Source organism: Ictidomys tridecemlineatus, chromosome 15, assembly GCF_052094955.1.
Source record: "Ictidomys tridecemlineatus isolate mIctTri1 chromosome 15, mIctTri1.hap1, whole genome shotgun sequence".
NCBI lineage: Eukaryota > Metazoa > Chordata > Mammalia > Rodentia > Sciuridae > Ictidomys > Ictidomys tridecemlineatus.
The window spans coordinates 60,556,398-60,581,889 of NC_135491.1; the positions used below are offsets into that span (position 1 = coordinate 60,556,398).

Genomic DNA, 25,492 nt, shown 5'->3' on the forward strand with positions numbered 1-25,492 from the left:
CACATCCGGGAAATGGTGGAGGCGGCCCCAGTCCTCCCAGGACTGGCCTGCAGGTGCTCCACCCCAGGCAGGGCCAGCAGATACAAAACCAGGACTCCCTCAGCACACAGCCCCCCCTGCGCTGCTCTGTGAAGCAGGACTTAAAGCCCGTATTCTCAACATCCTCGCCAAGGCCTGCAGAGGGGACAGGACCTTGCTACCCTACAGGATAGCCTGCCTCCCTGCCAGAGCCGACCTCACAAGGCATCTGGGGAAGTGCAGCGTGGCAGAGCACTCCTCTGTGTGTTGTCCCGTGTGGCATGTAGGGCCACCTCAAGGCACTCCGTGCACATCCACCTGTGGAGGTGCTGCAGACCGGGGACATGCATCCCCACATGGCCCAGACTTCACGCGTGGCTGCTGTGGGGCACTTGTAGGCGGGCTGCCACCCTGCCACCACAGGCACCTGTGTCTCCATGGGGAGTGATTCAGGGTCCCAGTGAGGAGCTCTGTCCTGGCTTCCCACCAAGTCCCTGGGAGCTGTGCTTCCTGGAGGGAACCCTACACCTGCCTGGCCAGGAACAGCCCAGAGGACCCTGTGCTGGAGCAGACGGTCGGTCTGAACACAGGTTTGGGGTGGGTGCCTGGGCTTAGTGGTCTCTGCGGTGACCAGAAGATGGCCATGCTGAGCCCTGACACCAGTAGCCAGGCCTCCTTCTGGCCAGTGGGGTGGAGACTGAGCAGCCACACAGAGTCAGACAGCAGCGGCTCTTTATTTTAGGCCAGGTTGGTGGCCATACAGGTGTGTGGCAGGCAGGTGACCTCAGGCTCAGGCTGGCCTGGGAGAGGCTACACAGAAGTGGGAGCTGGACAGCGGTTCTGGAATATTCACCACTCACCACCAAAGTGAGCCAGGGCAGGGAGTGTCAGGAACACCTGGGCCAACACAAGCGAGCAGGGCAGCTGCTGTCCAATCAGTCAATCACAGTCCCACACTGCCGTGCCCAAGTTCCTGGGACGGGGCTGGCAGGCTGTGGCAGGAAACTGGCTCAGAAGGCTTTGACTGTTCTGGGGGAAGGGAGACCGCTGCTCTGGCCAGGCTCCTACCTCCCTGCTCGGAGCTGCTGCCCTGTGAGGGCCACTCTAGTGTTGGCAGGCTGGGTTGTGCCTGCAGATGTGCAATGCTAGAGGCCTGCCAGTGGTGCACAGGCCCCAGCTTTCCCTTTACCAGGTCTCAGAGGCTAGCAGAGAACAGAGCAGGGGGGCTCGGGCTGCCTCGGCCCTGCTGGGAGAAGCTGCTGCCTAGCGCCTCAGGGGCAGATGTGGGTGAAGAAGGGGCAAGAGCAGGAGACCTCTGCAGGCCTGGCTGGCTCCCCACCCCAGGGCCAGGTGTGCAGGGCAGCATGGAGGCCACGGGCTGACCTCAGTGGCCCTGGGCCCCTCGGGGCAGGAGCTGCACATAGCTCAAGGCGCTCTGTAGTGACGTCAGGCAGTAGCCCTCCTCTCCAATCAGGTAGCTGCAAGGAGGGGCAAAGGCTCCTGTCACCTTGAGGGCCACGACACCCAGCACTCTGGAAAGTGACGTCTGCTCTCACAGGGCAGGACCTGGGCCAGAGGTGACCAGACCTGGGCTGTCAGGGAGGCCAGGCTTGGGAGGGCCTTTCCCTAGTACCTGTTTGTCCGAGGGTGGCAGAACCACCCTTCCATGAGCAGGTGTTGTCAGGACCTGCTGAGCAAGGGACTGTGGGACACAGAGGGCTCTAGGCACAGGTGCACCTACAACATGGCCCAGAGGTGCTGCTGGGGCCTCCAGCCTGCCTTCCTGTCTGCCCACAGCCTGTCACTGCCTAGCACCAGTCTAGGAATGGGGTGAAATCCCCTGGTGGACACGGCTGCACTGTCTCTAGTCCTTCCCAAGGAGACACCTAGCTGGGGGTGCATGCCTGGCCCTGCCCCCACACTGGCCTGGGTATTCCTACCCCTCATGGGTGAATTCCTCCAGGGCAGCACACTCTGACACCAGCTGGGGAAGCCCACTCCTCAGCACCACGAAGGACAGGATGGGCAGCAGGTCATCAGCACCACTGTTGGGCAAGAGCACAGCAGCTGGTGGGCTCCAGGGCCAGAGGGCCTTTCACTCCCCCAGCCTGGGGGCCCTGGAGTGGTCTTGGCCTGCCTGCTCTCTGTCCTCCTGCCTATTAGCAGAACAGACCTCCTGAGTATGGATGGATGGTCCCCCTCCTGGCGGCCTACCACCCTGACAGTGTTGTGGCCACTCGGCTCCAGGCAGACGTGATGCTCTGGGAGTGTTGCTCAGGGCCAGCAGCTTTGGGAAGAGTAGAGGCAAGGAACCAGGGAGGCGGCCGGAATCTGAGCTGGGGCTTGAGTTGGTTGAGCCCCTTCCCTGCAAAAACATGGTGGCCCTGCACTGGCTCCACAGATGGGCTGGTGGGGGTAGAGGCTGGGACTCAAGCCCTTTTATCCCTGGAACTCATGAAATGGGTGAAGAGGCCATGGGGAGCCAGGCCAGTTTTGTCAGCTTCTCCCTATCAGAGCCTGAAGTGGCCGGGAGGATTCTGCTCCCTTCCCTAGGGTGGAGCTCTGCCCTGCACTGCTGACCTCAAGCTGTAGTTCCCAGGTGCAGGGCAACAGGAGGCAGAGCTTATGCAGGGCTGAGGGGGACGCAGCCTTCAGGTCGGAAGGGTGCTATGTCCAGGGAGTCACAGTAGGACTGGGCACCACAAACCCCCTGGGCTACTCAGGTGGGGAGAAACCAGCTTGCCCCAGGACATGCCAGCAACGTCCCTGGCTGGGCGATCTGTGCAGGGCCCAGGGACTTCAGAGTGGCAGCTCCCTTGCTTGTGCTAGGTGTGCGACGGGCGCTACCAGCACATGCTGCTAGGGAAAGTAGTCTTCAGCTTCAGCAGATAAGCCAAGGACCCACCCCTGAGAAGCCTTTCCCAGCCTGATGCAATGCCAGCAGCCTTGTCCAGATGGCTGGAATGTGAGGAAGGGGCAGGCCCACCCCCTGAGCCCAGGTCCTCTGTGGACTGTGCTAAAGTGAATGGCCCTGGATGCTTGGAGATGCAGGGCTGCCGGGTCCTCCTCAGACAGCTTCAGGGCAGGTGGGAGAGCTCCCTCCTGCCCAGTCTCTGAGGGCAGGACAGCTCCTCCTACCTGGGTGTCCTTCTCGGGGTGCCCTGGCCCCTCCTAGAACTCACATGGCAGCTGCCGGGGGATGGGCGCTGGCCTGGTGCGTGGCTTCCTGGGCGCGGCAGTACTCTTCTGCACAGACACAGATGGCCCGCAGGCTCCGCACTGTGGCACAGAAGCCTGGCTTCAGGGGTGGGGGTACAACAGGAGGACCAAGGGTCCCCATGGGGGAGTCCTGCTGCTGCCCACCCTCTCCTGATGTACAGGGCTGAGAAGAGCTGGTGCCATGCCTCCAGGGGTGTTGCCCTCACATTTGGCCAGACAATGTCGGTAGCCCAGAGGCACCAGCACAGGCCCAGACCACCGTGAGGCGGGAATCTGCCTCGTGACTCCCACCTCTCAAAGCCCCCCGTACCAATGTGCTCCAGCTTCTTCTGGGGGCAGCTCTCTAGGACCAGCAGCCCCAGCTCCTGGACTGCGGCACAGTAGGGGTAGGTGGTGGCCCCCCGAGTCTCAGAGTGCGGGGGGAGGAGCCTGGTGGGGATGCCAAGGGCTGTGGGTGGCACGTTCCTGTAGAGCTCCATGCTCCTACTCAGGGCAGCCTCCTGGGTGCAGTGCACACTCCTAGGGCAGAGAGAGGCCAGCTCAGGCCAGGGCAGGGCCGAGCTGTGGCTGGGGCCCCTCGAACTCTGTCCTGGGGAGACTTGGCTGGCAGTGAGCCCAAGCAAACAGTCCAACAGTTCCCAAGCCTGCCTTGGGCCCCGAGTCCCCTGAAGAGCAGGCGGTGGTGCTCCAGGGCTTGTCTGGTGGCTGGCAGGAGGGGACATACCTGTAGAGGGCCAGCAGCAGGGGCCACAGTGGGGAGAAGAAGGGTTCCTCGATGCACGCCAGGCAGCGGTCCTTGCAGGTGGCTGTGTTCAGGTTCTCAAAGGCCAGAAGGGTCAGCGAGAGCAGCCTGTCTGCCAGGAACAGAGTTGGGGATGTCCAGGCAGCACCCCCCGCCCCCCGACCGCCGTTACCTCTGCAGGCTCTAGGCCCAGAGCAATGGCGTCCTCCTCCCCAAGAGCCAGCCTGTGTGGCTGAGCCACAGGGAGGTCCAGGCTCGGTGTGGGGAGGGCTCCATTTGGTCCTTCTACTTGCCTTCAATCTCCCCACGCCCACCCCTGCCATGCTGAGGGGTATGGCCTGGGGCAGGGCAGGGGGTCTGAGGCCAGAGGCCTGCTGCACCTCCTCCCTGGGGCTGCTGTGTAGCCAGGGGTCTGCAGAGGAGAGGGAAGGATGGCCCCTTTCTAAAGGACCTGCTCACATCTGTAGGAAACACAGGGCTTTAGAGTCTGTGTGCAGAAGGGGTGCGACCAGAGCCTTCAGGACGTGGGCAGCACAGGTTCTTAAATCATGGAAGCCTTCATCCCTAGAAGGGGCTCACAAGACGCCTGCCACCTGAGCCCCAGGGTCCCCATGCCGTTTCCCAGTGGAAGGGCTGGGGTGAGCTGCAGACTGCAGCGGGTGCCCATGCTGGACCAGCAGTCCTGGGCTGGGGAAATGCGCACTGAGTTGGCCCAGGGCACAGCCAGCATTAATTGCTGCCCACAGTTCTGACAGGTCTCCTGTAACAGGAGAGTTACAGGGACCAGGGCAACAAGGAGGGATGGACAGGTCATTTCTCCCCACCTCCCTATGTAGCCCAGGGAGGACACAACCCAGAACAGAGGGAGACCCTGGGTGGGTCAGGGTCCACTGAGCCACATGGAGGGTGGACAGAGGCTCTGTTGTCCAAGAAGGGGCTTTGGCTAGAGGGCTGCCACATGGGTCTGCTGCTCACCGATGGCATCGTGTATGTCCTTCACTGTACTCTTCAGGCACTCCAGCAAGGGCTCCCTCTTTGTTCCCGGGGTCTGTGGCTCAGGCTGCCCGCCAGGACCCTGGCTCCACCTCTCAGACATAGCCAGGAACTGCTCCAGATCCTCAAAGGAGCTGTCCTTGTCTGGGAGGCAGGCTGAGGCATCCGTCAGGGGTGAGGGAGGCCCAGCTGGGCTGCTGTCTGCCCCTCTGTCCAGGGGCCCAGGGTTGAGTGGGGGCATGGTGGGCGTGGCAGGGAGTCCATCCTGGGGCCTTGGAGCCACGCTGGACTCTGGCGGGGAGAGCATGCAGTAGAGGCTCTGGGAGGACCGAAGCCGCCGGCCCCCGGGGGCCAGCAGTGCATCAGCACCTGGGGCAGACGCGGTGCTGAGGGCGCCCCGGCTCACAGCGGGGTAGAGGGCGCTGTACACCGCACACTGGAGCTTCTTGAGGAGCTGCGAGATTGGGTGGTCCGGGAGGCTGCAGGGAGAGTAGCAGGTTGAGGGGCCGGGGCCGCACAGGAGGGCACGCACCACTGCCTGCCCCATCCTTGCTCCTCAGCAGACAGAGTGCAAGCCAGAGGCCTCCATGGGGGTAAGAAACCCAACCCCAGCCTGTCACCCTCTGTGGTGCCCACCCATCCACAAAGGTGCCATGCCACAAGAGACCTAAGAGAAGCGATTCCTGTATGGTTTCTGGAGCGTGACCTGCCCCATGTGGGGAGGCTGGAGGAAGCCGACTGAAGCCATTAGTGCAGAGGGGCAGAGGCAGAGGGAGGCCAGGCCTCCACAGGGCCATAGTACAGGGGCCTTGCAGTGGCGGGAGAGGGCATCAGCAGCACCAGTGCCTCGGCCAGAGCCCTAGCCCCCTGGCCTGCTGCTCCACCAGCTGTCTCCCAGCCGTCACAGCTCGGCTTTTTTCCTCAGCCTCTTCCATGTTATCCAGCTGTTGACAGGAGAAGCCCCTGGAGAACCGGTGGGTGGGATCTGTTTGGCCCAGAGTACCTGAGCAGGTGGGAGACAAGGTTGGTCACCAGTGACAGGTCCCCTGGGTTCCTCTTGAGCTTGCTCCTCCAGTGCTGTGGCCAGTCCTGTAGGACAGGGGGCCTTGAAGGAAGGCACAGTGGGTCCCCTGGGATGGGATGCCCCTTGTCCCCAACCAAGAGTGTGCCGGAGCCCTCCCAGGGTGTGGGGAAGACCCAGTACCAGTAGGCCATGTGACGCTAGCTCCGCCGCCCACCTGCTCCGCCAGCAGGACTCACGTGGTCTTGCTCGTACTCAAGGATGGCCGCGTAGAGAGCCCGCTGTTCCCGCTCCTCTGGGGTCAAGGCAACCTGACTGCAGAACCTCCTGGGGAGGAAGGATGAGCTGGGCCCAAGGCTGGCACAGGGAACCCCGCTAGCTAAGAGACGTTAGGAGACACACCTGTTGGCAGCCTCCTGAAGTCGCAACCGGCGCTCCTCCATCTTCCGCTGGAGCTGGGGCAGCAGAGTCAAGGTGCCGGTAACATCTGACCTGAGAGGACCTCTGCCCCTTCCCTATCCCTCATGGATCCTGCATGCCCCCAACACCTGAGATATCCTGGGGCCCAGCAGGCAGGCAAGGCCAGGACAGGAACTGACCTGGACAGGCTGTTCCCAGGGAAGACATCTGAGGCAGTCACAGCTTATGAACAGAGCTACTTGGTGCTGGAGGGGATGGACAGCTCATGCAGCAGCCAGGAGGTACGAGGCAGAGCAGCAGGTCGGCCATGGAGGACAGGCTCCTCCACAGCTCCAGAACTCCCAGGCTCTCCCTAGGCCCACTCTGCCCCATTGCTGCCCTAAACTCTAAGACCACACTCTGAATCTCCTTGGGGACAACCAGGATGGGCAGATGGGATGCTGTTTCCTCCCGGGCTTTGGCGATCACTAGATTCTCCATCATCTGCCGTTGTAGAGACAGAGTCTAGGAGGGGAAGGAGGATTCAGGCCCACTCCTCACCCACCCCTTGGACTCTTGCAACCAACCCTAGGCCCTCCCTGACCCACTCACCAGTGATGTCTTCTGCATGGCCTGGCTGGGGTCCAGGCGGGCCATCCTGGCCTCGTAAGTAGCCTTCAGCTTCTGGTTCTGCAGGGAAGCTTCCTCCAGGGGCGTCAGCTCCCTGGAAATGGTGCACGCTGCTGTCCAGACCCCAGGACTGAGTACCTGGTGACTCAAGCACCTCCCTTACATCCCTCCTGAGACCAAGTCATGGTGGCAAGGGCTGAAGGAGATGCAAGGGGTGTTCTGGGTAAACTAGACATGCCTTCCCTCCTAATCTGCCACCGAAACACAAGACTTCATGTTGCCAGGAATTTTGGCTAGATATTTGAACTCCAATGAAAACTAGTTATGTATCTATGGAAACAACTTGGAACTCTTGAAAAGCACAATGTACATGCCAAACAGATTTGCTTGCAGTCTGCTAAAAGGAGAACCACGTCTACTCTGGGATGGGGCAGCAGAGTCAAGGTGCCGGTAACATCTGACCGCAGCACTCCCCCACCTCCCTGCTCTTGGTGGTGGAGGGTAGCACGTGGAGGGGCAAGACCAAGGAGGGAGAGTCCACCGGGAAGTCCTAACAGGACCATACAAGGACGTGACTCTGGTCTTGTGGTGGAGTCAGCTCTAGAAGTGCCCTTGTGAGTTAAGACTAAGACACCCCTGGAACCTCCCTGCCCCTGCATTCTTGTGTCCCGGAGATGTGTGTGCACACACGAGGGAGCCAGGAGCAGTGGGCAGGAGGGGTGGGTTCTGCTTGTCCCAGAGAGGGGTCACTGGGCTTCCTGTATCTGTATCGGTGTCTTTCATTAGTTCTATAAAGTTCTCTGTCTTTTGTGTTTACTTTTTTTTTTTTGTACTGGAGATTGAATTCAGGGGCATTTTACAACTTTACAACTGAACTATATCCCCAGCCATTTTTAAAATATATCTCTTAGTTGTAGATAAGCATGATGCCTTTATTTATTTTTGTGTGGTGCTGAGGATCTAACCCAGTGCTCGTGTGTGCTAGGTAAGCGCTCCACCACTGAGCCACAGCCCAGCTCATGTTTGTTGAGACAGGGTCTCACTCAGTTGCTGAGGCTGGCCTTGAACCTGCAATCTTCTACCTCAGCTCCTGAGCTGTTGGAATTACAGGTGTGCACCACCACCCTGGGCTGTTATATCTTCAAATAACGGCCCCCTTCCTTTCCTTTCTCCTCTTTCTAGAACTCCAAAACACATGTTTGGCCTTCCATTTCTCTTGAGTCTGTGACACCTTCTCGATTCTATCCCAGCTGTCTGCACCACTGCAGACTCATTCACTTGATTTTGTGTGGATTCCCACCAGAGAATATAATTTATTCTTGTTCCCAACTAGTTTTTTAGTTGTTGATGAATCTTTATTCTATTTATTTATTTCACTTGGTGCTGAGGATGGCCCCCCAGGGCCTCACACTGGGCCACAGCTGGTTTTTAAAGGGACGTCAGGATCGTGTGTCCTGTTTCCTTTCTACTTGGTTCTCCTGGGCTTGGCCTGCCTGTACAGTGTCTTGTTCCTGGCAGCGTTTTCAGGTGTAGGGGCCTGAGAGCACTACCTGAGGACACTCTTCAGGTCTGCTCTTGCTGTTTCTTGTTTCCTTCTGTGCTTGGCTATCTCTGGCTGTGGGCCATAGAACTCATGAAGGATGAAGGTGGTTTCTTCCTAGAGGACTTGCATCTGCTCCTAGCATGCAAAAATCTTTCCACTCTAGACCCATTTCAACTAATTCCCCATGGTGGGCTCGCTGTGCTTGGCCTCCAAACTCAGTCCTCAACCTCAGTGCACCTCCCTCCATCTTACTTCTTAGAGCTTTGTGATTCTACCACCTGGAGCTTCTGGAAGATCTCAGGTGGCAGAAAAGGAGAAAGCTTCCCTCCTTCATCGGAACACACCCGGCGGTGTCGACTGGCAGGTGAGGGGACTGAAGCAGCCGCAGGCATGGCTGGCTTCAGGCGCACTTTTCCTGCAAACATACAAAGCCAGGATCAGCAGTGGGGCCCACTGCACAAAACAGATGCAGACTGAGGGAAACTTCAGGAGAACTTCCTTCTTTGGGTACCCACCAAGCTTGGCAGCTGTTGACTGGGCCCGCTCCAGACACTGCCCAGCTAGCTTCAGCATCTTTGAGGTGTCGGGGGGCACAGTCTCATCAGCATCTGGGGAGGCACAAGAGGCTGGCTGTAGTCAGCTCTAGTAGTCAGAATCAGAAGCTTGCTAAGAACAGGCAAGCCCATCCTCACCTCTGACCCCCACCTCTGGCAGCCAGTGTGGCCACCGGCTGGTCTACTTGGCTCATGGCCATGCACACTCCTGTGCCTGGCCAGTCCAGCATCAGACTAACCCTTTGGCCTCTCACCAGACTCTGAATGTCAGAGCCCTGCTGGACTTTCACTCCTTACTGGGAGGCCTCACCCACAACTATGGCACGTCTGGGGTGAGGGCCATGCAGCCTCTGTGGCTACTGCACAGAGACAGGATGTGCAGAGGGACTCCTTGGGCATCTCCCACCTGCTGCTTGTGCTCCCAGAATTGCCTTCCTGCAGGTTGGTCCCAAGCACCACCTCGCACCCCGTCCCCTACCCAGAGCTTCCTTCTACAGAACCATTCCTAAGCAGACACCTCCTCTGCCCTGGACCCCACCAGCCCTAGCTCCTGGACCTACTGCTGTACTCCCCTTAGAACAGAACCTGTAAGACTCTATTTTCTTCTCATTCCCAGCTCTGCTGAAACTGTACTTACCCATGCCCAACTTGCCAGACGGCAGGCTGCTCAGGTTTCTCTGCTTCTTGGATGTTACCCTCCCTTGATGATATCTCTTCCCAATGCCTCAATCCTGGAGTGCCCTCTGGCACTCAGCTGAGCTCCTTCCCTCTCTGGGGAACTGGGGTGACCACTGATTTTCCCTAACTGAGCCCTATATCCACTGGGCTGCTTGCTTTCAGACTTAAAGTGTTCATGGTGGAATTCTCTCTTTCTCCCTCACAAATCTTCTTTGCCCTACCATCCACCTGAGCTCCTCCTGCCCTTGGCACCATCTTCCCATAACAAGTCTGGTCAATCCCACTGCAAGGTACATGCCAAACCTTTCACTGCTCCTGCCTCCAGTGGTCCAGCTCCTGCTGTCCGCTCTGCAGAACTTCCTTCAGTCTTTGTTCCTGTGCAGGCCTCTCTCACAAAGCTCAAAGCCTCTGTGAGCTCTTTCACAGCTCACACAGGCACACAGAGCCCTGCCCACATCCATTCCCTTCTCAGGGACTTTGCATGTCCTTGTCTTAAGAACACCCCCACCTATGTGCAGCCTTCTCCTCTCTGCCTTGGTCAGTGTCTTGTCCTCCTGAGAATCCATCCCTTTGCCCATAGCATTGCCCCTGGATGCCACCATGCCACACTATTCCAGTTCATGCTCTTGACCCACTCTCTGCTAATGATCAGGCTAGAAGGACACAGAGACCTCAGGCCTGGAAAGCATCAAGAGCTAAGCTCTCACAGCGTGCCTTTAAGAAAGAAGCAAGGCTGAGCTGTACCTTGATGAGCTCCAGCATCCTCCAGTAGCACCTGGGAGATGTAGTGGATGCTCCTCAGGTATTCCGTGTATGCCTCCTGCGTTCCCGAGGAGAGAAATGGCAGGGGTCAGGCCACTAGAGGGGGTGACAGCCTCAGAGAACAGAAGCAGCAGTACCTGCTATCCCTGAGAGAGACCCCTAGCCTGTGGTGATTCACTGGGGCAGAGAGCATCCCCACTGTTCAGACAGGAAGGAAAAGATGCCTGCGACGGATGCCAGAGGGCTTATTCCTACAACATCTGCACAGGGCAGTGAAAGCAGGGACCACCTGGGCATCGAGCTGTCCTCACTGTCCTTCTCTCAGGCACAGAAAAGCAGTGATTACTTCAGTGGCCTGGGGAAGCAGCTTCAGCAGCTGATGCTGTTTTTCACTCTGTGCAACAAGTTTCCTTCCTGTGCAACACAACCATTCATTCTGTCCTTTAAGGAAAATGCGTCCTGAGAGGTTAAGGAGGGAGTGAGGCTGCAAATCCCAGACTCACTTTATGGCTTAGGTTCAGGAAAACCCTTTTTCCCAGAACCACAGAATAAATCCCCGGCCCAGGAGCTGGAGCGGCTGAATGCTGCGTTTTTAGGGTGCGACTGCTCTGACCACGGCTCTGACAGCCCCGGAGCCGGGAACCACCGCACAGAGCGCTGGTTTTCTTCTAAACCAGTTGTCAGATCATCCACCCTAGATTCAGTCTGCACTACAGAGACAAGGACAAAATGGATTCCAGCAGGGTTTCTGACTCTTGCCCCAGAAAACCAACTTGGGGAACCAGGATGCCCTCCTTGGGCAGCCAGTGTGGCTCCACAGGCTGGTCTGCCTGGTCGCCGCCCACGAGGTGGCGACCATGGCCAGGGGCAAGACACCCGGCGCCCCGCCTCTCCTTCCCGCGGCCTCTGAAGGCCACTGCACCTCCGCATCCCCAGAGCCGCGGGAGGCCCTCGGGCTCCGTCCCGGACTGGGTCCGCTGGCCCCGGAGCCACACACGGATCTGTCACTCACGTAAGCTCGGCTGCTTCGCACGCACCGGGGCTGGGGTTCGGACTCGCAGGCCAGACGGGGCTCTGCCCGAGCCCACCGCGCGCCCACAGCCGGCAGCCAGCCGGAGCGCGCCCGGCCGCCGCCCACCCTCGCCCACCGGCCGCCGCGGCGCCCCGTCCAGTCTCACCCGGGGCCGGTTGCCGGCGTCCAGCTCGATGGCCCCGTTGGCCAGTTTCATGGCGTTTTGTAGAGGCCTCGCCGCACCGTCCCCGGCCGCAGCGGCCATGACGGCGGGCGGGGAAGGCGGCAGCGACGGCGGCGGCGGCAGCGGCCAGGGGCCGGACGGGCGGCCGCCGGCCGGAACGCAATACGCGCGGGCGCGGGAGCCACCCGAGTGGCGGACTAACGGAAGGGGCGCGGCGTACTTCCGGCTGCCCCCCTCCCGCCCCGCTTAGTAGGCCTCCGCCCCGCCGGTGGAGGGAGCCGGGCGCTGGGGCGCGGGGGGCGGGTCCTGTCAGTGGTCTGGGGCGGGCCCTCTCCGCGTCTGCACCTGGAGATTGGTGGAGGCAGCCTCCTCGCGTGGTTGCCGAGAGCCCTTAAGAGCTACAACCCGCGCCTCCACGTCGGCGGCCGATCCGTCCCTCGGCCGCCCGAGGTGAGGGCGGGAGGACCGGCGCGCCCCCCCGCCGCGGACTTGTCTCGACGAGTTCTAGGCGACTTTCGTCCTCCTGAGGCCAGACCCGCGGGCGGCCGCGGCGGGCAGTGTGGCCCTCGGCTGATAGGACGCGGTCCCTGCCTCGCCGGTGTCGGGTCCGGTGACGCCCAGCGGCGGGTCGAGCCGAGTTCAGCAGCAGACAGGTGGGGCGGAGCGGAACGGCGCGGAGCCGAGCGGCCCCGAGCGCGTAAGTTCTAGCGGGGCCGAGCGGAACTTTGCCCGCAGAGTGAGGTCGAACCCCGCCGGGCCGAGCGGGCCGTCTGTCGAGCCGAGAGGGCCCGAGCGGAGCCGAGCAGGCCCGAGAGGGGTCGAGCGGAGCCGAGTCCGCCCGAGCCGCCCCGAATACCTCGGCCCGGCCGGACTGGCGGCCGCCGCCATGAAGCGGGACCGGCTCGGCCGCTTCCTGTCGCCCGGGGCGGCGCGGCCGCGCGGGACCTCGGGCGGCGGCCTTAGCGGCCGAACCCGGGGCCGACCCTCGCGCAGCGGCGCAGCAGGCGTGGACAGGGCGGCGGCCTTGGCGGCGGCGCGTCTCAGCTGGACCCCGGCTCGGGCCTGCGCGGACGCGGGCGAAGACGGAGCGGACGAGGCAGGTGGGTCGGGCCGCGTGGGCGAAGCGGGCCGGGGTAGCGGGCCGCTCCCGCCCCCTGGGCGCGGTGGTTTTCGGCAGCCGGCCACGCTCTAGGCCGCTAGGTGTTCAGTGCTCGGGTCTTGACGTCCGACAGCTCCGGCCTTCATGCCTGCTCGTTTGTGGTGCTGGGACTGAACCCAGCGGCGCTGTACCACTGAGCCACATCCCCAGTTCCTTTTGCTTTTTGAGAGGCGGGTCTTGCTCAGTTGTTGAGGCTGCCCTTGAACTTGGGATCCGCCTCAGCCTCCGGAGCCACTGGGATTACAGGTGTGCACCACTGCTCCAGGACCTGCTGACCCTTTGTTCTGTGCACCCTTTAGATGACTTAACCACTCTGAGCCTCAGGTTCCTGTTGGTGAAAGCTCAAGAGAAGGTGCGGTAGAACCGCTTCATTGTGAACTAGTTGACCCCCCTGGCTGCAGCTGCTTAGGCTCACTGCAGCAGTGTACTTGGGCTGTGTAATAACTTTGCCCTTCTGAGAAGGCTTTCTGTGCCCCCTCGTTTAGTCATGGGGGCAGGAAATGAGGTGACACTCGGTTGGCAGGCAGGAGACACAGGGATGGATGGTGTGGGCACAGCTCCTTCATTTCTAGAGCAGGAATGAAGCTCCACCCTCGTGGAGGCATTTGGAATTGTTGAACCAGTGAGATGTCCCCCTGAGCCCAGTGCCTGAGGCCTGAGGGCTCACACGTCCAGCCTGAGGCCTGCCTCTCAAGGCTCAGATTCCTCAGAGCTTCTCCTGTGTCTGCACAGCGGCCAGGCTTCCTGCTGACTGTTGACATTGCTTTGTCCAGGAACAGGCCGGGCTCTGGCCATGGGGCATTGTCGCCTCTGCCACGGGAAGTTCTCCTCACGGAGTCTCCGAAGCATCTCTGACAGGGCACCTGGGGAGAGCTCTGAGAGACCGTCCCCAGGGGAGCGTGTCTTCATCAGGGACTTCCAGCGACTGCTGGGTGTGGCTGTGCACCAGGACCCAGCCTTGTCTCAGTTTATCTGCAAGAACTGCCACACCCAGTTCTACCAGTGCCACAGCCTCCTCAGGTCCTTTCTGCAGAGAGTCAACGTCACCCCGACAGGCCATCGGAAACCTTGTGCAAAGTAGGCTCCCCTGCCCTTTTTCAGTAGTGGGCATCAATCTAGGGTTTCATCCACTTGCTAGGCAGATGCTCTCCCATTGAGCTACAACCAGGCTCAGCTGCCTCATAGTAGGCTTTTTTTTTTAATATTTATTTTTTTAGTTGTAGTTGAACCCAATACCTTTATTTTATTTACTTTTAATGTGGTGCTGAGGATGGAACCCAGCAAGTGGTCTACTGCTGAGCCACAACTCCAGCCCTCATAGTAGGCTTTTGTTTAGTCATTTAGGGGATATTCAGGGATACAGCATGTCACAGGAAGTGCCCGGGGTGCTGGGTGGTGTTTAGGGTCAGGGAGTACGGAGGTGGGAACCTTTGCAGTGGGGTGGGTAGGCAGTGCCTGGCTCTGCAGTGCCAGTGTAAACAGGCCCTGGTACTTCGGGCACCCATGGGACCCACAGGAAAGCTGCAGAGCTCTGCCCAGACTTCAGCTTTCCCAGGTTCTATGGGCAAGGGGCAGCCCTGGGAAGGAACAGGTTTCCCAGCAGAGGGTTTTCAGCGGGAGGCAGCTGGGAAGGTTTGAGAGATCTGAGGCTCCTACAGAGGGAGCATCTGCTTATGGCCACGCTGATCTCTGCAGGGTTGGTGCTCAGCCCCCCACAGTGGCAGAGGAAGGAGCTCGTCTGGGTAAGTCTGCCCCTGGTATCAGGGTGGGCTTTCATTTGGGCCGGGAGTTGGCCTGTATGGGGCTGACATCTCTATTGACTCTCCTCAGTGGATCTGATCACCTCGAGCCCCCGGTGCCTGCACGGCTTGGTGGGGTGGGTGCACGGACATGCGGCCAGCTGCAGGGCCCTGCCCAGCCTTCAGAGGACACTGTCCTCCGAGTACTGCGGCATCATCCAGGCTGTGTGGTGCTGCGATCAGGGCCACGACTACACCATGGACACCGACTCCCGCTGCAGAACCTTCTTGCTGGACAGTGCACTGGCAGTCAAGTGGGCCTGGGACCAGGAGACGGCCCCAGGGCTCACCCAGAACCAGGCATCCAGCCCCCCTGGGGTGGCCCTTCAGCTCTCGCAGGGCAGAGAGACCACAGTTGGGGCTGAAACCAAGATGCCACCCAGCATGGATACATCCTCACCTCCCTCAGATGGCAGCCCTGTGGGGCCTGGGCCAGGCCCCCCACCACAGCCCAGCTTTCCCCCCTGCGAGGCCCCAGGTAGGAGGCACCTGTAGCCTGTGCTAGGCTAGGATTTTGTATTCCCTAGCGGGGCAGGGTCTTCAGCTGAGAGCAAACGTCTCCACCATCCTGGATGTTGTTCATGGTGCGGGGAAAAGGGGGTGACAGGAAAAGATGTGGAGCCAGCCTCCATGCTTCCTCCTGGGAGCAGGTGGGCACCCACCTGTTTGGGCTTTCCGTCCCTTCCCAAGTAGGCTTTGCTCTAGCAGTTGTCGTGAAGTTTCTCATCTGTTGTCCAGTCTTTCTCCAAGTCAGTGCTCAGGGCAGAGAGCACCAAGGGAAAGGAGGATAATGGGGCCCTTGTATATGGGATGTGGGGGAAGAGAAGCTGCTGCTTTGGGCCAGCTGCCTGTGACTCCCTGGTGTGTGGCAGCCTCTGCTGCTGACTGGCTGAGGGGAGCAGTCCTTCTGTGGGGCCCAGACCCCACTTGTGTGTGGTGCAGCTGCCCCTACACATTGTGTTGGGAGGGCCAGTGTCAGCTTCCTGTCTGCCTCTGGTTTTCTATGGGTACCTGTGGGCACTCAGTGGGCTCCTATGTGCAGGTCCTCAGTGGGCCTCTAAAGAAACACGACCACCCAGTGGTTCAGCTAGGGACACGTGGATGGGACAGCACAGCTCCCTGGAAGGGCTATGGGGGCAGAGCTGAGTGTCACAGGCATTTCAGAGTGCTTGATTTTGTGAACTGTGCACAGGTGTAGTGGCATCTGTAGTCCCAGCTACTCAGAAGGCTGAGGTGGGGGAATCGTCTGAGCTTGGGAGTTTGAGACCTACCTGGGCAGCACAGCAAGACCCATCAAAGCAAAACCTGAAAACCAATATTCTTAGAAATGTCCCCAAAATTCCAACTGTGGGTCAGCCACCTGGATTGAGGGCCTGAGCCTGGGAGGAGGAGTCAGGCTTGCTGACAACCATCTGGGAGGTTCCTTCACCTCTGGACATGGGGTTGGGCTAGCAGGGGGCTGAGGCCCGAGGACTCCAGGCTCTGCGGAGGCAGCTGCAGCACACTGCCTCTGCGTGAGAGGCTCTGCTGCGTTGGTAACAGGAGCCTGTTCTTCACTTCCCAGGGCAATTGGGTGAGAAGCAGGTTCCGTCTTCAGCCTCGGATGATCGGGTAAAAGACGAGTTCAGTGACCTTTCTGAGGGGTGAGAGAAGAGTGGGTTTAAATAGCCTAACATTTCTCCTTCGAAAACCAGACTCAGCCACCTGAGGGGCTGTTGCCCATGCCTGGTGGGCACTCCCTGCCTCCAGGGTTGGGAGGAGAGGCAGGCCAGGGCAGCTTCCAAGGTGTCTTGATTCTGCTGGGGACCTCCTGGGTTCCAGAGGCCCCTAAACCCAGCACAGCTTCCCAGGAGCTAGGGCAGTTCCTAGCCCAGGGCAGGGGGGAATGTCCTTGGTTAAAGTGCCTCCGACTGTTTTCTTAAAAGCTTTAGCTTTCTGCTAACCCAGGTGCCACTAGAACAGCAGGTGCCACGCACTGCCCTCTGTGATGGGGTTGAGGCTTGAGAAGGCACTGCTCAGGTTGGGCTTGTGGGCCTCCCTTGGAAGGAGTGCTGTCAGGGTCTCTCAGCTCTGGGCTGAAGCTCACCCCCTGCCATCCTGCCCCATGGCCTTGGTGGGAGCCCAGATGCATGTAGTCCATATGGGGAAGGACGGCCAGTTTTTGGTTCTCCTCCAGTGAGGAGACTAGATGTGGCTCAGGCTCAGCTGCTGGATGGCCACAGGCCTTCTTCCCTATGTGCGGGTGGCAGCCTGGGGCAACATGATGGGCTTTTTAGCCTGGCTATTTGCTGACCAACAGACCAAACAGTGATTTGTGTTTTAAGGTGAAGGTCACAGATCTAACCTCTGAACTTGGGAATGGCTGAAAGCAAAATCTGTCAGCTACATAGGTTCAGTGGTGAAGCCACCCACCATGCAGCCCACCTTCTGAGTCTACCCCTCATGGGCCATAAAGAAGCCTTCTTCAGTCTGGGGTTCTGGCACTGGAGAATATGAGTCGTGGGGACTGCTGCCCGAGCTCAGTGACCCTGGCTTGCCCTTCCTGTAGGAAACGGTGTTGGAGATGGCTCTAGATTTTTAGACATTTTCAGAAGAACTGAAGTGGGCCATGGGGGTCTCTGGGTGTCTGGAGATAGGCCTGGGGTCTGTGGCTGGCCCATAGGGGACTTTGCTGAAGGCTCTATCCTCTCTCCTAGAGACTTCCTGAGTGAGGATGAAAATGACAAGCAGCAGAGTACACAGTCCTCCGACGAGTCCTTTGAGCCTTACCCAGAGAAGAAGTAAGGGTGCAGCCCTGCTGCCGGAATGGGGGCTGGTGGGTGGTGAGTGGTGGGTGAGCCCAGGTCTGCACGTGAGAGAGCCATGCTTCTGTTGCTCCCCTGGCCCCATCTCTCTAGCCCAGCAGATGTGGTTTCTGAGTGACCAGTAGGCTGGTTTGAAGGGCCAGACAGGCAGATGAATCTGTGGAAGGAGGGTCCCTGTGGCTGCTGGTTGGGGCTACTGATAAGACACACCACTGTTCCTTAAGTGCATGCCACCAGGATACCCATCTCAATTGCTTCCTGCTCCCTGGGTCCTACTTCTGAGGCCCAGGGACACAGCTTGGTAACCACTCCCAACTTTGACTCTGGCACAGAGGTATAATGTTTTTTTGTTTTTTACTGGGGATTGAATCCGGGGTCAACCACTGAATCACACCTCTTCTATTTTTTTATTTTGAGATAAGTTCTAAGTGGCTTAGGGCCTTGCTAAGGCTGGCCTTATACTGTGATCCTCCTGCCTCAGCTTCCTGAGTCACTGGGATTATGGGCATGCACCCTGTGCCAGGCTCTAGTACTGTTTTGTAGCTGGGCATCCCACAGCACTTAGCAGCCAGCTGATGCCTGACCCAGTCATCGTCCAGAGAGCAAGCAGCTCTGAATGCCACACAATCAGCCAGGAAAAATCCTGTAAGAGACATAAACTTGGCTTCCTTTTTCTCAAGAAAGTTCTGACACTCATGGAAGGAGAAATAGAGGAAAGTAGGAGGACAATCAGAATCGGAACACTTGACCAAGCCTGAAGTGCTTGGCTGGGCTAGAGCAGGCACAGCGACTGGGGCCAGGTGAGTCTCACACAGGAAGCATGGCTGGGGTGCAGCCTAGAGCTGCCATGAGGAGGCCCTGCTTCCTATATAGTGGCCTCTATAGGCTGAGTCTTGGCTCACACCTGGAGTTTGCTGGGCACTGGTGTGGCAGGGCTATGGGCCAAGAGGGACAAGTGGGTCTCTTTTCCAGACAGGTTTGGGAGGGGAAGTGCTCTGCTGGGGCCCTTGCTGCTGACACCCAGGTACACAGACACACACTTTGGATTGGGACGTGATACTGTCCTAAGGCCTCTAGTAATACTGGCTATCTAGGTGGAAACCACTGCAGGAGATGAGAACAGGACATGGACATGTCTAACCTCTGCTAACCATGATGTGCACGGACCTGGAGGCCACTTGACTCCTCAAGTGGTAGCATGTGAGCTCCAGCTGAGAACCTGCAAAGATAAGGCCTTGAGCCCGCCTTGGCCCAGGCCCTGTGCCTTCTTCACAAGTGTTCCTCTTCAGTCATCTCCACTTGGACTCCAGACAGTCCTGGCCATCGGGGTCCTCAGCCTGGAGAGGGGTCAGAGCACAGAGGTCCTACCCAGAGGTCAAAGCCAGGACCTGGCCTGAGGGGATGGAAGAGCTGAGAAAGGGCAGGTGGAATGTTCATTTATCAGTGAGCTTCAGAGACTACAGCTTCAGAAGTGAGTGGTCTGGTGTGGGAGGAGATGGCCTGTCACTGACAGGAGGGAGCCACCCTGCCCAGCAATGGGGCTGGCCAGGAGGGGACACTGGACAGTTATCAGGGAGATGGAGCAGCCTGCATATCAGCAAAAAGGCTCCCTTAGTACACTTATTTAAACCTCTTTTAAGTGTACAGTCCAGCAGTACCAGGTGCAGGCACAGTGGCACATCATCATGATTAGAAACTACTGCTGAGCACTACCTTTGCTGCTCCCTGCCGTGAGCCCCACCCCTTCTTGCCCCCAGTGCCGTGTGGCTGCAGGGACACACTGTCTGGCTATTGGGTTTTGTGTGGGGTCGTGCTGACCTTTCAACTGTTGTCAAGGACGTTGTAACATCAAGTTCCTGCCGTTGGCCCTTGGGGGTGTATACTTAACAGTGGAATTGGGGCTTGTTGGTGCTTCATGTGTAACTCTGAGGAGTCGCCCTTGTTTCCTAGGGGGGGATGTATGGCAGTCATCCTTGCCACCCTGCGCTTTCCTGGGTTTTGTTCATTGTGCAGATGGTGTGAAATGGCTTCTCTTCCTTGTGCATGCAGTTGCCTGGTATGACTCCAGGATTGTTGGCCATTTGCAAGTTGTCTTTAGAGAAATCTTTTGGGGGCTCTTACTGGAGATTGAACCCAGGGGCACTTAACCACTGAGTCATCATATTCCCAGCCCTTTTTTATTTTGAGACAGAGTCTCACCAAGTTGCTGAGGCTGGCCTTGAACCTGTGATCCTCCTCCCTTAACTGCCCAAGCCTCTAGGATAACAGGCAGACTTTGCCCATTTTTAAACTATATTTGCTGTTTAGTTCTTCATGTATTTTGGATATCAAATCCTTACCAGATGGGTGGTCTGCAAACACTTTCTCCTCTCTTCTCTTTTATCTTGGTAGTACCTATCAATATACAACATTTCAAACTTGACAAAGTCTAATTTGCCAGTTTGGTTGTCTCTGTTTTTGGTCACATATTTAGGGAGCTACTGCCAAATGCAGGTTTTTTATGATTTACTGATGCTATTTTACTCTTAGATTAGGTCCTGATCCACTTGAGTTGATCTTAGTGTATGACACCATGTGTTACAGAGGTATTCTCTCCTCCCTGAACGGTGCTGGCACCTTGTTGAAAAATCAGGAGGTCCTGTGTGAGTTCCCTGTTCCAGACCATTTGATTGGTGTGTATGTAACTGTATTCAGTAACAGTTTTGTCTGCCAACTTGTTTTTCTTTTTTATAAAGGAAGAATTAAGACTGCCTATCTGTGGAAGTTTTTTTGTTTATTTTGTTTGGTACTGGGGATTGAACCCAGGTGTGCTTAATCACTGAGCCACATCCCCCCAGCCTTTTAATCTTATTTTTCATTTTGAGACAGAGTCTAGCTAAGTTGTTAGTGCCATGCTTAGTTGCTGAGGCTGGCCTTGAACTTGTGATCCTCCTGCATCCTGCCTCAGCCTTCCAAATAGCTGGGACCACAGTCATGCATCAAATGTAATTTCTTTTTTTTTTTTTTTAAAGAGAGAGAAATAATTTTAATATTTATTTTTTAGTTTTCAGCAGACACAATATCTTTGCTTGTATGTGGTGCTGAGGATCGAACCCAGGCTGCATGCATGCCAGGCGAGCGTGCTACCAGCCCCTGCCAACTTGTTTTTTAATCAATCTTGGCTATTTAGTATTCCTTAAAGTTCCATGTTAAATTTTAGATGGGTTTCTCCACTTCTCAAAAAAAAAATCTCTTTTTTTCATTTTTATTTTGCAGAACTTGGGATTAGACCGGGGTTCACCCATGCTTGGCAAAGCTCTCTACCATGAGCTACACCCTATTTTGGCTGTGGGTGGGGACAGCAGTGGAGCTCTGTGCTGGGGGGAGATGATTGGCTCTTTCCACGTGTGTGGTCTCTGGCTATAGCAGCTCTGGTGGATTTTTAATATGCAAGTATTTTGCCTTTGGTTAATTTAGTTCCTAATTATGTTATTTACTTTTCTTTCAGATTCTGGGGTTGAACCCAGGGGTGCTCTGCTACACCTCTAGCCTTTTTAAATTTTTGAGACAGGGCCTCACTAAGTTGTAGTGGCTGGTCTTGAACTTGCATCCTCCTACCTCAGCCTCCTGAGTTGCTGGGAATCATAGGATCACAGGCGTGTTTGAGTTTTTTTGTTTTTGGTATCACATAATTTTATTTCTTTGGTTTTCAACTTCCTTATTTCACAGGGCAAATTTAGGGCTGGGGTTGTAGCTCAGCAGTAGAGCGCTTGCCTGGCATGTGGAGGCCCTGGGTTTGATCCTCAGTATCACATAAAAGTAAATAAATAAAATAAAGGCATTGTGTCCAATTACATCTAAAAAATATTTTTTTAAAAATTCAGTCTCCCACCTTCCTAGCTACTTTGCTGACCCTTACTGAAGATGACTCTGAGAGGAGGCCCAGCAGAAAACAGGGAGTCCAACAGCCAGCTAGGCTGAAAGAGGCTGTGGGGGCCTCCAACAAAAGGGTCAGATCTTCCTCCCATCCCTTTCCACACTCTGCACCTCAGTTGCTTTAGGTTCAATTCTAATATTATTTTGGAAACAAATTTGAGTAAAGACTGTCCCATACCGAAAGAATCTGGTACAGATGGCCATGCTATAACACTTCTCTTTCCCCCAGGAAGAGCTGAAAACAGCTTTTGCTAACACCTATAACTCTCTATACACCCCCAAAATACAGCTTTAAAGCTTCCAACACCAGCAAGGGGGCCTGGCCAACCCACTCAAAATCAAAACAAAGACAAAACAATAAAAATATGACCAGCCAACAACCAAAAAGAACATCTGTGCTCCTGCAGCTTTCAACAAGGGAGCAGATGGCTGAGCTAGGAAACACAAATATGCTCTTGGAGTCAGGATAGATGCTGTTAAAGGGCATCCTGGCCATGCCAGGGGATGTCTCAGGTCCTCGACCTTCTCCAAACTGGTCCCCGTCAGCCATCAACCAGGGTTAGGCCTTCATAGAAAGAGCAGTGGGCTTGTACTTGGTTCTGCACCCTGCAGGTCCGTGTGCATGCCTGAGCTGCACCTTCCGCTCCTTTGTTGGTAATTTTTGTGAAGGGTACTCCACATACGTAGCCGTGTCACCTGAGTTTATCTTCTATTTTTTCTTCTTGCTGAGTCTCTCTGCATAGGACCTCTATAGTGTGTTCAAAAACAGTGATGACATGGGCATCTTGCCTTTTTCCTGATGGTAGAATTTTAGCCCTTTACTGCTGAGCATGGTGCCTGCTGTGGGTTTCCTTATCTGGGCCCAAAAGGAAATAAGTATCCTGCACCCTCTCCTGGTGCCCCTGGGACACCTGCTGCAACCTGAAAGCACCATCCCATGTTTCTGGCCACAGTCCCACTCCTGTCCTAGCCCCAGCCACAGGCTGAACTCACAGCCCCCTCTAGACTCCGCCCTTGCTTTCTGGGCCTGCCTGTTAGGCTCTGGAGTGTCCAGAGGTGATGCTGAGCTTTTCTCTGGTGTGAGGTTGTGGTAAAGGGACCAACCCTCCATCTTCTTAGCTTTGTTGTCCACATCTGCAGACAGGCTTTGGCTCTGAAGATGCACCAATTGGTGGGGAGACACCTGCTTTCTGTGCCTGCACCGTCTCCAGAGTGGTGCCAGCTTTAGTGGCTATTAAGATGGGCTCCAGGGCAGCCAGTTGGCCCAGAAGCAGCGAGGTCATGGGAGCAGGACCTGGAGTCTGAAGAGAGGCACAGAACACCGAGGACTGTCAGGGTGGAGGTCGGACTGAATCTTGGGGTGTCTTTTTTCTCAGGGTCTCTGGTAAGAAGAGTGAAAGCAAAGAGGCCAGGAAGGCTGAAGAACCAAAACCCCGAAAGAAGCCGGGACCCAAGCCTGGGTGGAAACAGCAGCTCCGCTGTGAAAGGTGAGGGGCTGTGGTGCGGGTGCCCTGTTCCTCGGGGCAGCGCCTCCACAAATGCTGTGCCTTGCAGGGAGGAGCTGCCCACCATCTACAAGTGTCCTTACCAGGGCTGTACAGCCGTGTATCGCGGGGCTGATGGGATGAAGGTGAGGAACAGCTGAGGGGTGACTGAGGTATGGCAGGGGTTAGGGTGAGCCCCGTCCCGGAGACCTGCGTAGAGCCAACCCTGTGCTCAGAGACGCTGCCTGTGGGCTGGAGAGGAGTGAAGCTACAGCTGGGGCTGGGTGTAGCTCAGTGGCAGACACTGCAAAAGGCCTGGTTCCATCTCCAGCACCACATGAAGGAGGGGGTACATGGAGTGGTTGGAGCGGCCCTCCTGGAAGCAGGAGGGCCGGGCATTGTCTGCTGAGGAAGTGGGATATGCTGCGACGTGGGTTGGGACTTTGAACAGACCAAGCAGCCAGAGTCCTTTGCCTGCACCCTCCTGCAGAAGCACATCAAGGAGCATCACGAGGAGGTCCGAGAGAGGCCCTGCCCCCACCCCGGCTGCAACAAGGTGTTCATGATCGACCGCTATCTGCAGCGCCACGTGAAGCTCATTCACACGGGTACGTACCTACCCTCACAGGCCAGTCTCCCAGAGGTGTGGTCCGAGTTTGGGTGGTGACCACGACCATGGCTGGGTACCCTTTTAGGAGGACCAAGACTGTGTCTTGATACTAGATGGCCTTGGGTGCTCAAAGGCTACTTGAGAGGTCAAGGTGAATCTGCACACAGGAGTGAGTGCCCCTGCCCTTCTCCTGCAGGACCCAAGCAGTTGCTAGACTGACAGCACAGGAGTCTGGCACCCTGCCCCCATGGGTTCGTTGTTATAGAACATTCTACCGTTCTGTGTACCTTGTAGAAATGTGAAAATCAGGTACAGGAAAGGCATTGAACCTCCTCCTGCAGAGGGCCCACTAGGTTCCCTCAGGATCTCACTGTCCCGTATTCTCCTGGCCTGAGCCTGTGGATCCCTCCCGACAGAGGTGCTGTAGGAGTTGTCCCCAACAACTGGGAGCTCCATGCTAGAACTCTGAACACAGTGATGACTGCCAGCTCACTCACCATGAAACCCATCCATGTGCCATTTCTTTCACTGGACGTTATTTCCAGATTTTTTCCTGCCCTACACAATCTGTGTGTTTGTGTGTGTGCACACACGTGCTATGGACTGAACCCAGGGGTGCTCTATCATAAGCTACATCCCCAGCCCTTTTAATTCATTTTGAGACAGGGTCTGGCTAAGTTGCCCAGGCTGGCCTCAAACTTGGGATTCCGGGATCCTCCTGCCCCAGCCTCTTGAGTGGCTGGAATTGTAGACTGTACCACCGTGCCTGCCCAGCAGTCAGCCAGATGGTATATCTGCACCATTCAGAAGCTTTTGTTTGTATTCGGAAAATACCCATCTGTGAACAAGGCCCTGGCGTGGGCACACAGTGTTTGTGCCAGGTTACACACCACGGGGCTAATGTGTCTTGGGGACCCATGCTCACTCCCTTTCTGGTCTCCAGAGGTACGCAACTACATCTGTGATGAATGCGGACAGACCTTCAAGCAGAGGAAGCACCTTCTTGTCCACCAGATGCGCCATTCAGGAGCCAAGCCTTTGCAGTAAGTGTGGGCTGGGTGCTTGGAGGCTGGGACTGGTGTGCAGCCTCCCTCACCTGCCTCTGTCCCCAGGTGTGAAGTCTGTGGGTTCCAGTGCAGGCAGCGGGCATCCCTCAAGTACCACATGACCAAACACAAGGCGGAGACAGAGCTGGACTTTGCCTGTGACCAGTGCGGCCGGCGGTTTGAGAAGGCCCACAACCTCAATGTGCATATGTCTATGGTGCACCCTCTGACACAGACCCAGGACAAAGCCCTACCCCTGGAGGCGGAGCCACCACCTGGGTCCCCAAGCCCCTCTGGGGCCATGGAAGGCCAGGCTGTGAAGCCAGAGCCTACCTGAGGTTGGCAGGTGGGACAGTGGCACTTAGAGCAGCTGGAACTCTGCAGGTGTGAGGTGGGGTCTAAAGACGTTTCCACGTTCTCTAACTGGGGCACAGCTTTGCGTGCTTCTGGGAGTCCACGCTGCATCCCTGCCCCACGTGTAGAATCACGTGTCAGGCAGGCTGGAGGGCGCCTCTCTCCCTGGCTGGTCAAGGGAGCTTGAGAAGCGTGTAGCCTTTCTGTCACTCTGGGACCAGCAGCTTATTTTCCAAGTACTGAGCTACTTGAGGCCAGACAGATGATGAGTAACTGATTCCTTTTCCTAACTTCTGCAGCCAAGGAGATTTGTAACCCATTTTCTAGTGCAACAAGAGCTTCATGTTATGCTTGCAATAAATTATTTACAAAGGAGCCAGGCTGGTGCACTGAGCAGAGTCCAGTCAGAAGAGACGGGGCTCCTGGTAGAGGTCAGTGTCAGGCACAGCCCGATGCCTGCTCAGAAGGGCGCTGCTCACCCCAGGGTCCCAGTCTTCCCGACCAGCCAGCAGCTGTGAGAAAGGAAAACACTACTCAGGACCCACAGCCTGGGGCTGAGAGGTGAA

The 25,492-nt window shown here is 57.0% G+C and overlaps 3 protein-coding genes across 15 annotated transcripts in view; 1 reads left to right on the plus strand and 2 right to left on the minus strand.

Annotated features, from left to right (window-relative positions):
• Window positions 1-733: 733 nt before the first annotated feature.
• On the minus strand, window positions 734-12,234 carry Vps9d1 (VPS9 domain containing 1). 7 transcript variants are annotated; one of them, XM_078032856.1, is made up of 15 exons: window positions 12,101-12,234; window positions 10,542-10,617; window positions 9,081-9,173; window positions 8,818-8,980; window positions 7,005-7,116; window positions 6,855-6,917; window positions 6,396-6,448; window positions 6,233-6,320; window positions 5,976-6,061; window positions 4,955-5,451; window positions 3,962-4,091; window positions 3,548-3,756; window positions 3,201-3,297; window positions 1,959-2,063; window positions 734-1,496 (listed from the first exon to the last, which is right to left on the minus strand). In XM_078032856.1, the coding sequence occupies exons 3-15, from the start codon at window positions 9,136-9,138 to the stop codon at window positions 1,403-1,405; spliced, it is 1,755 nt and encodes a 584-aa protein (XP_077888982.1). In that variant the 5' UTR covers window positions 9,139-9,173; window positions 10,542-10,617; window positions 12,101-12,234; the 3' UTR covers window positions 734-1,402. The 7 variants fall into 7 exon arrangements, with proteins under 7 accessions (XP_077888982.1, XP_077888978.1, XP_077888979.1 ...); XM_078032852.1 differs by lacking the exon at window positions 12,101-12,234 and adding an exon at window positions 11,738-11,974; XM_078032853.1 differs by lacking the exons at window positions 6,855-6,917; window positions 12,101-12,234 and adding an exon at window positions 11,738-11,974.
• On the plus strand, window positions 11,447-25,301 carry Znf276 (zinc finger protein 276). 3 transcript variants are annotated; one of them, XM_040278974.2, is made up of 11 exons: window positions 11,447-11,571; window positions 13,688-13,991; window positions 14,610-14,656; window positions 14,745-15,191; window positions 16,278-16,356; window positions 17,410-17,493; window positions 22,809-22,919; window positions 22,987-23,062; window positions 23,407-23,524; window positions 24,470-24,569; window positions 24,639-25,301. In XM_040278974.2, the coding sequence occupies exons 2-11, from the start codon at window positions 13,708-13,710 to the stop codon at window positions 24,907-24,909; spliced, it is 1,617 nt and encodes a 538-aa protein (XP_040134908.2). In that variant the 5' UTR covers window positions 11,447-11,571; window positions 13,688-13,707; the 3' UTR covers window positions 24,910-25,301. The 3 variants fall into 3 exon arrangements, with proteins under 3 accessions (XP_040134908.2, XP_077888985.1, XP_005335466.2); XM_078032859.1 differs by lacking the exon at window positions 11,447-11,571 and adding an exon at window positions 12,318-12,452; XM_005335409.5 differs by lacking the exon at window positions 11,447-11,571 and adding an exon at window positions 12,642-12,855.
• The window catches only part of Fanca (FA complementation group A), a 39,172-nt gene continuing 38,925 nt past the window's right edge, over window positions 25,246-25,492 (minus strand). For all 5 annotated transcript variants that reach the window (XM_078032848.1, XM_078032846.1, XM_078032845.1 and 2 more), the window contains one exon: window positions 25,246-25,438. In XM_078032848.1, the coding sequence (XP_077888974.1) occupies window positions 25,331-25,438 (108 nt within the window). In that variant the 3' untranslated portion in view covers window positions 25,246-25,330. The remainder of the gene's footprint in view (window positions 25,439-25,492) is intronic.

What these genes read in the sequence shown, in the direction of transcription:
- Vps9d1 (XM_078032852.1), bottom strand. Translation starts at nt 11,836, where the DNA reads ATGGCCGCTGCGGCCGGGGACGGTGCGGCGAGGCCTCTACAAAACGCC. An exon ending in GTCAACAGCTGCCAAGCTTG is followed by an intron (nt 8,981 to 9,080) that starts GTGGGTACCCAA and finishes GTATGTTTGCAG; the next exon opens with GAAAAGTGCGCCTGAAGCCA. An exon ending in GAAGAAGCTGGAGCACATTG is followed by an intron (nt 3,298 to 3,547) that starts GTACGGGGGGCT and finishes TCTGTGCCACAG; the next exon opens with TGCGGAGCCTGCGGGCCATC.
- Znf276 (XM_005335409.5), top strand. Translation starts at nt 12,642, where the DNA reads ATGAAGCGGGACCGGCTCGGCCGCTTCCTGTCGCCCGGGGCGGCGCGG. An exon ending in TTCAGTGACCTTTCTGAGGG is followed by an intron (nt 16,357 to 17,409) that starts GTGAGAGAAGAG and finishes CCTCTCTCCTAG; the next exon opens with AGACTTCCTGAGTGAGGATG. An exon ending in CAGCAGCTCCGCTGTGAAAG is followed by an intron (nt 22,920 to 22,986) that starts GTGAGGGGCTGT and finishes TGTGCCTTGCAG; the next exon opens with GGAGGAGCTGCCCACCATCT.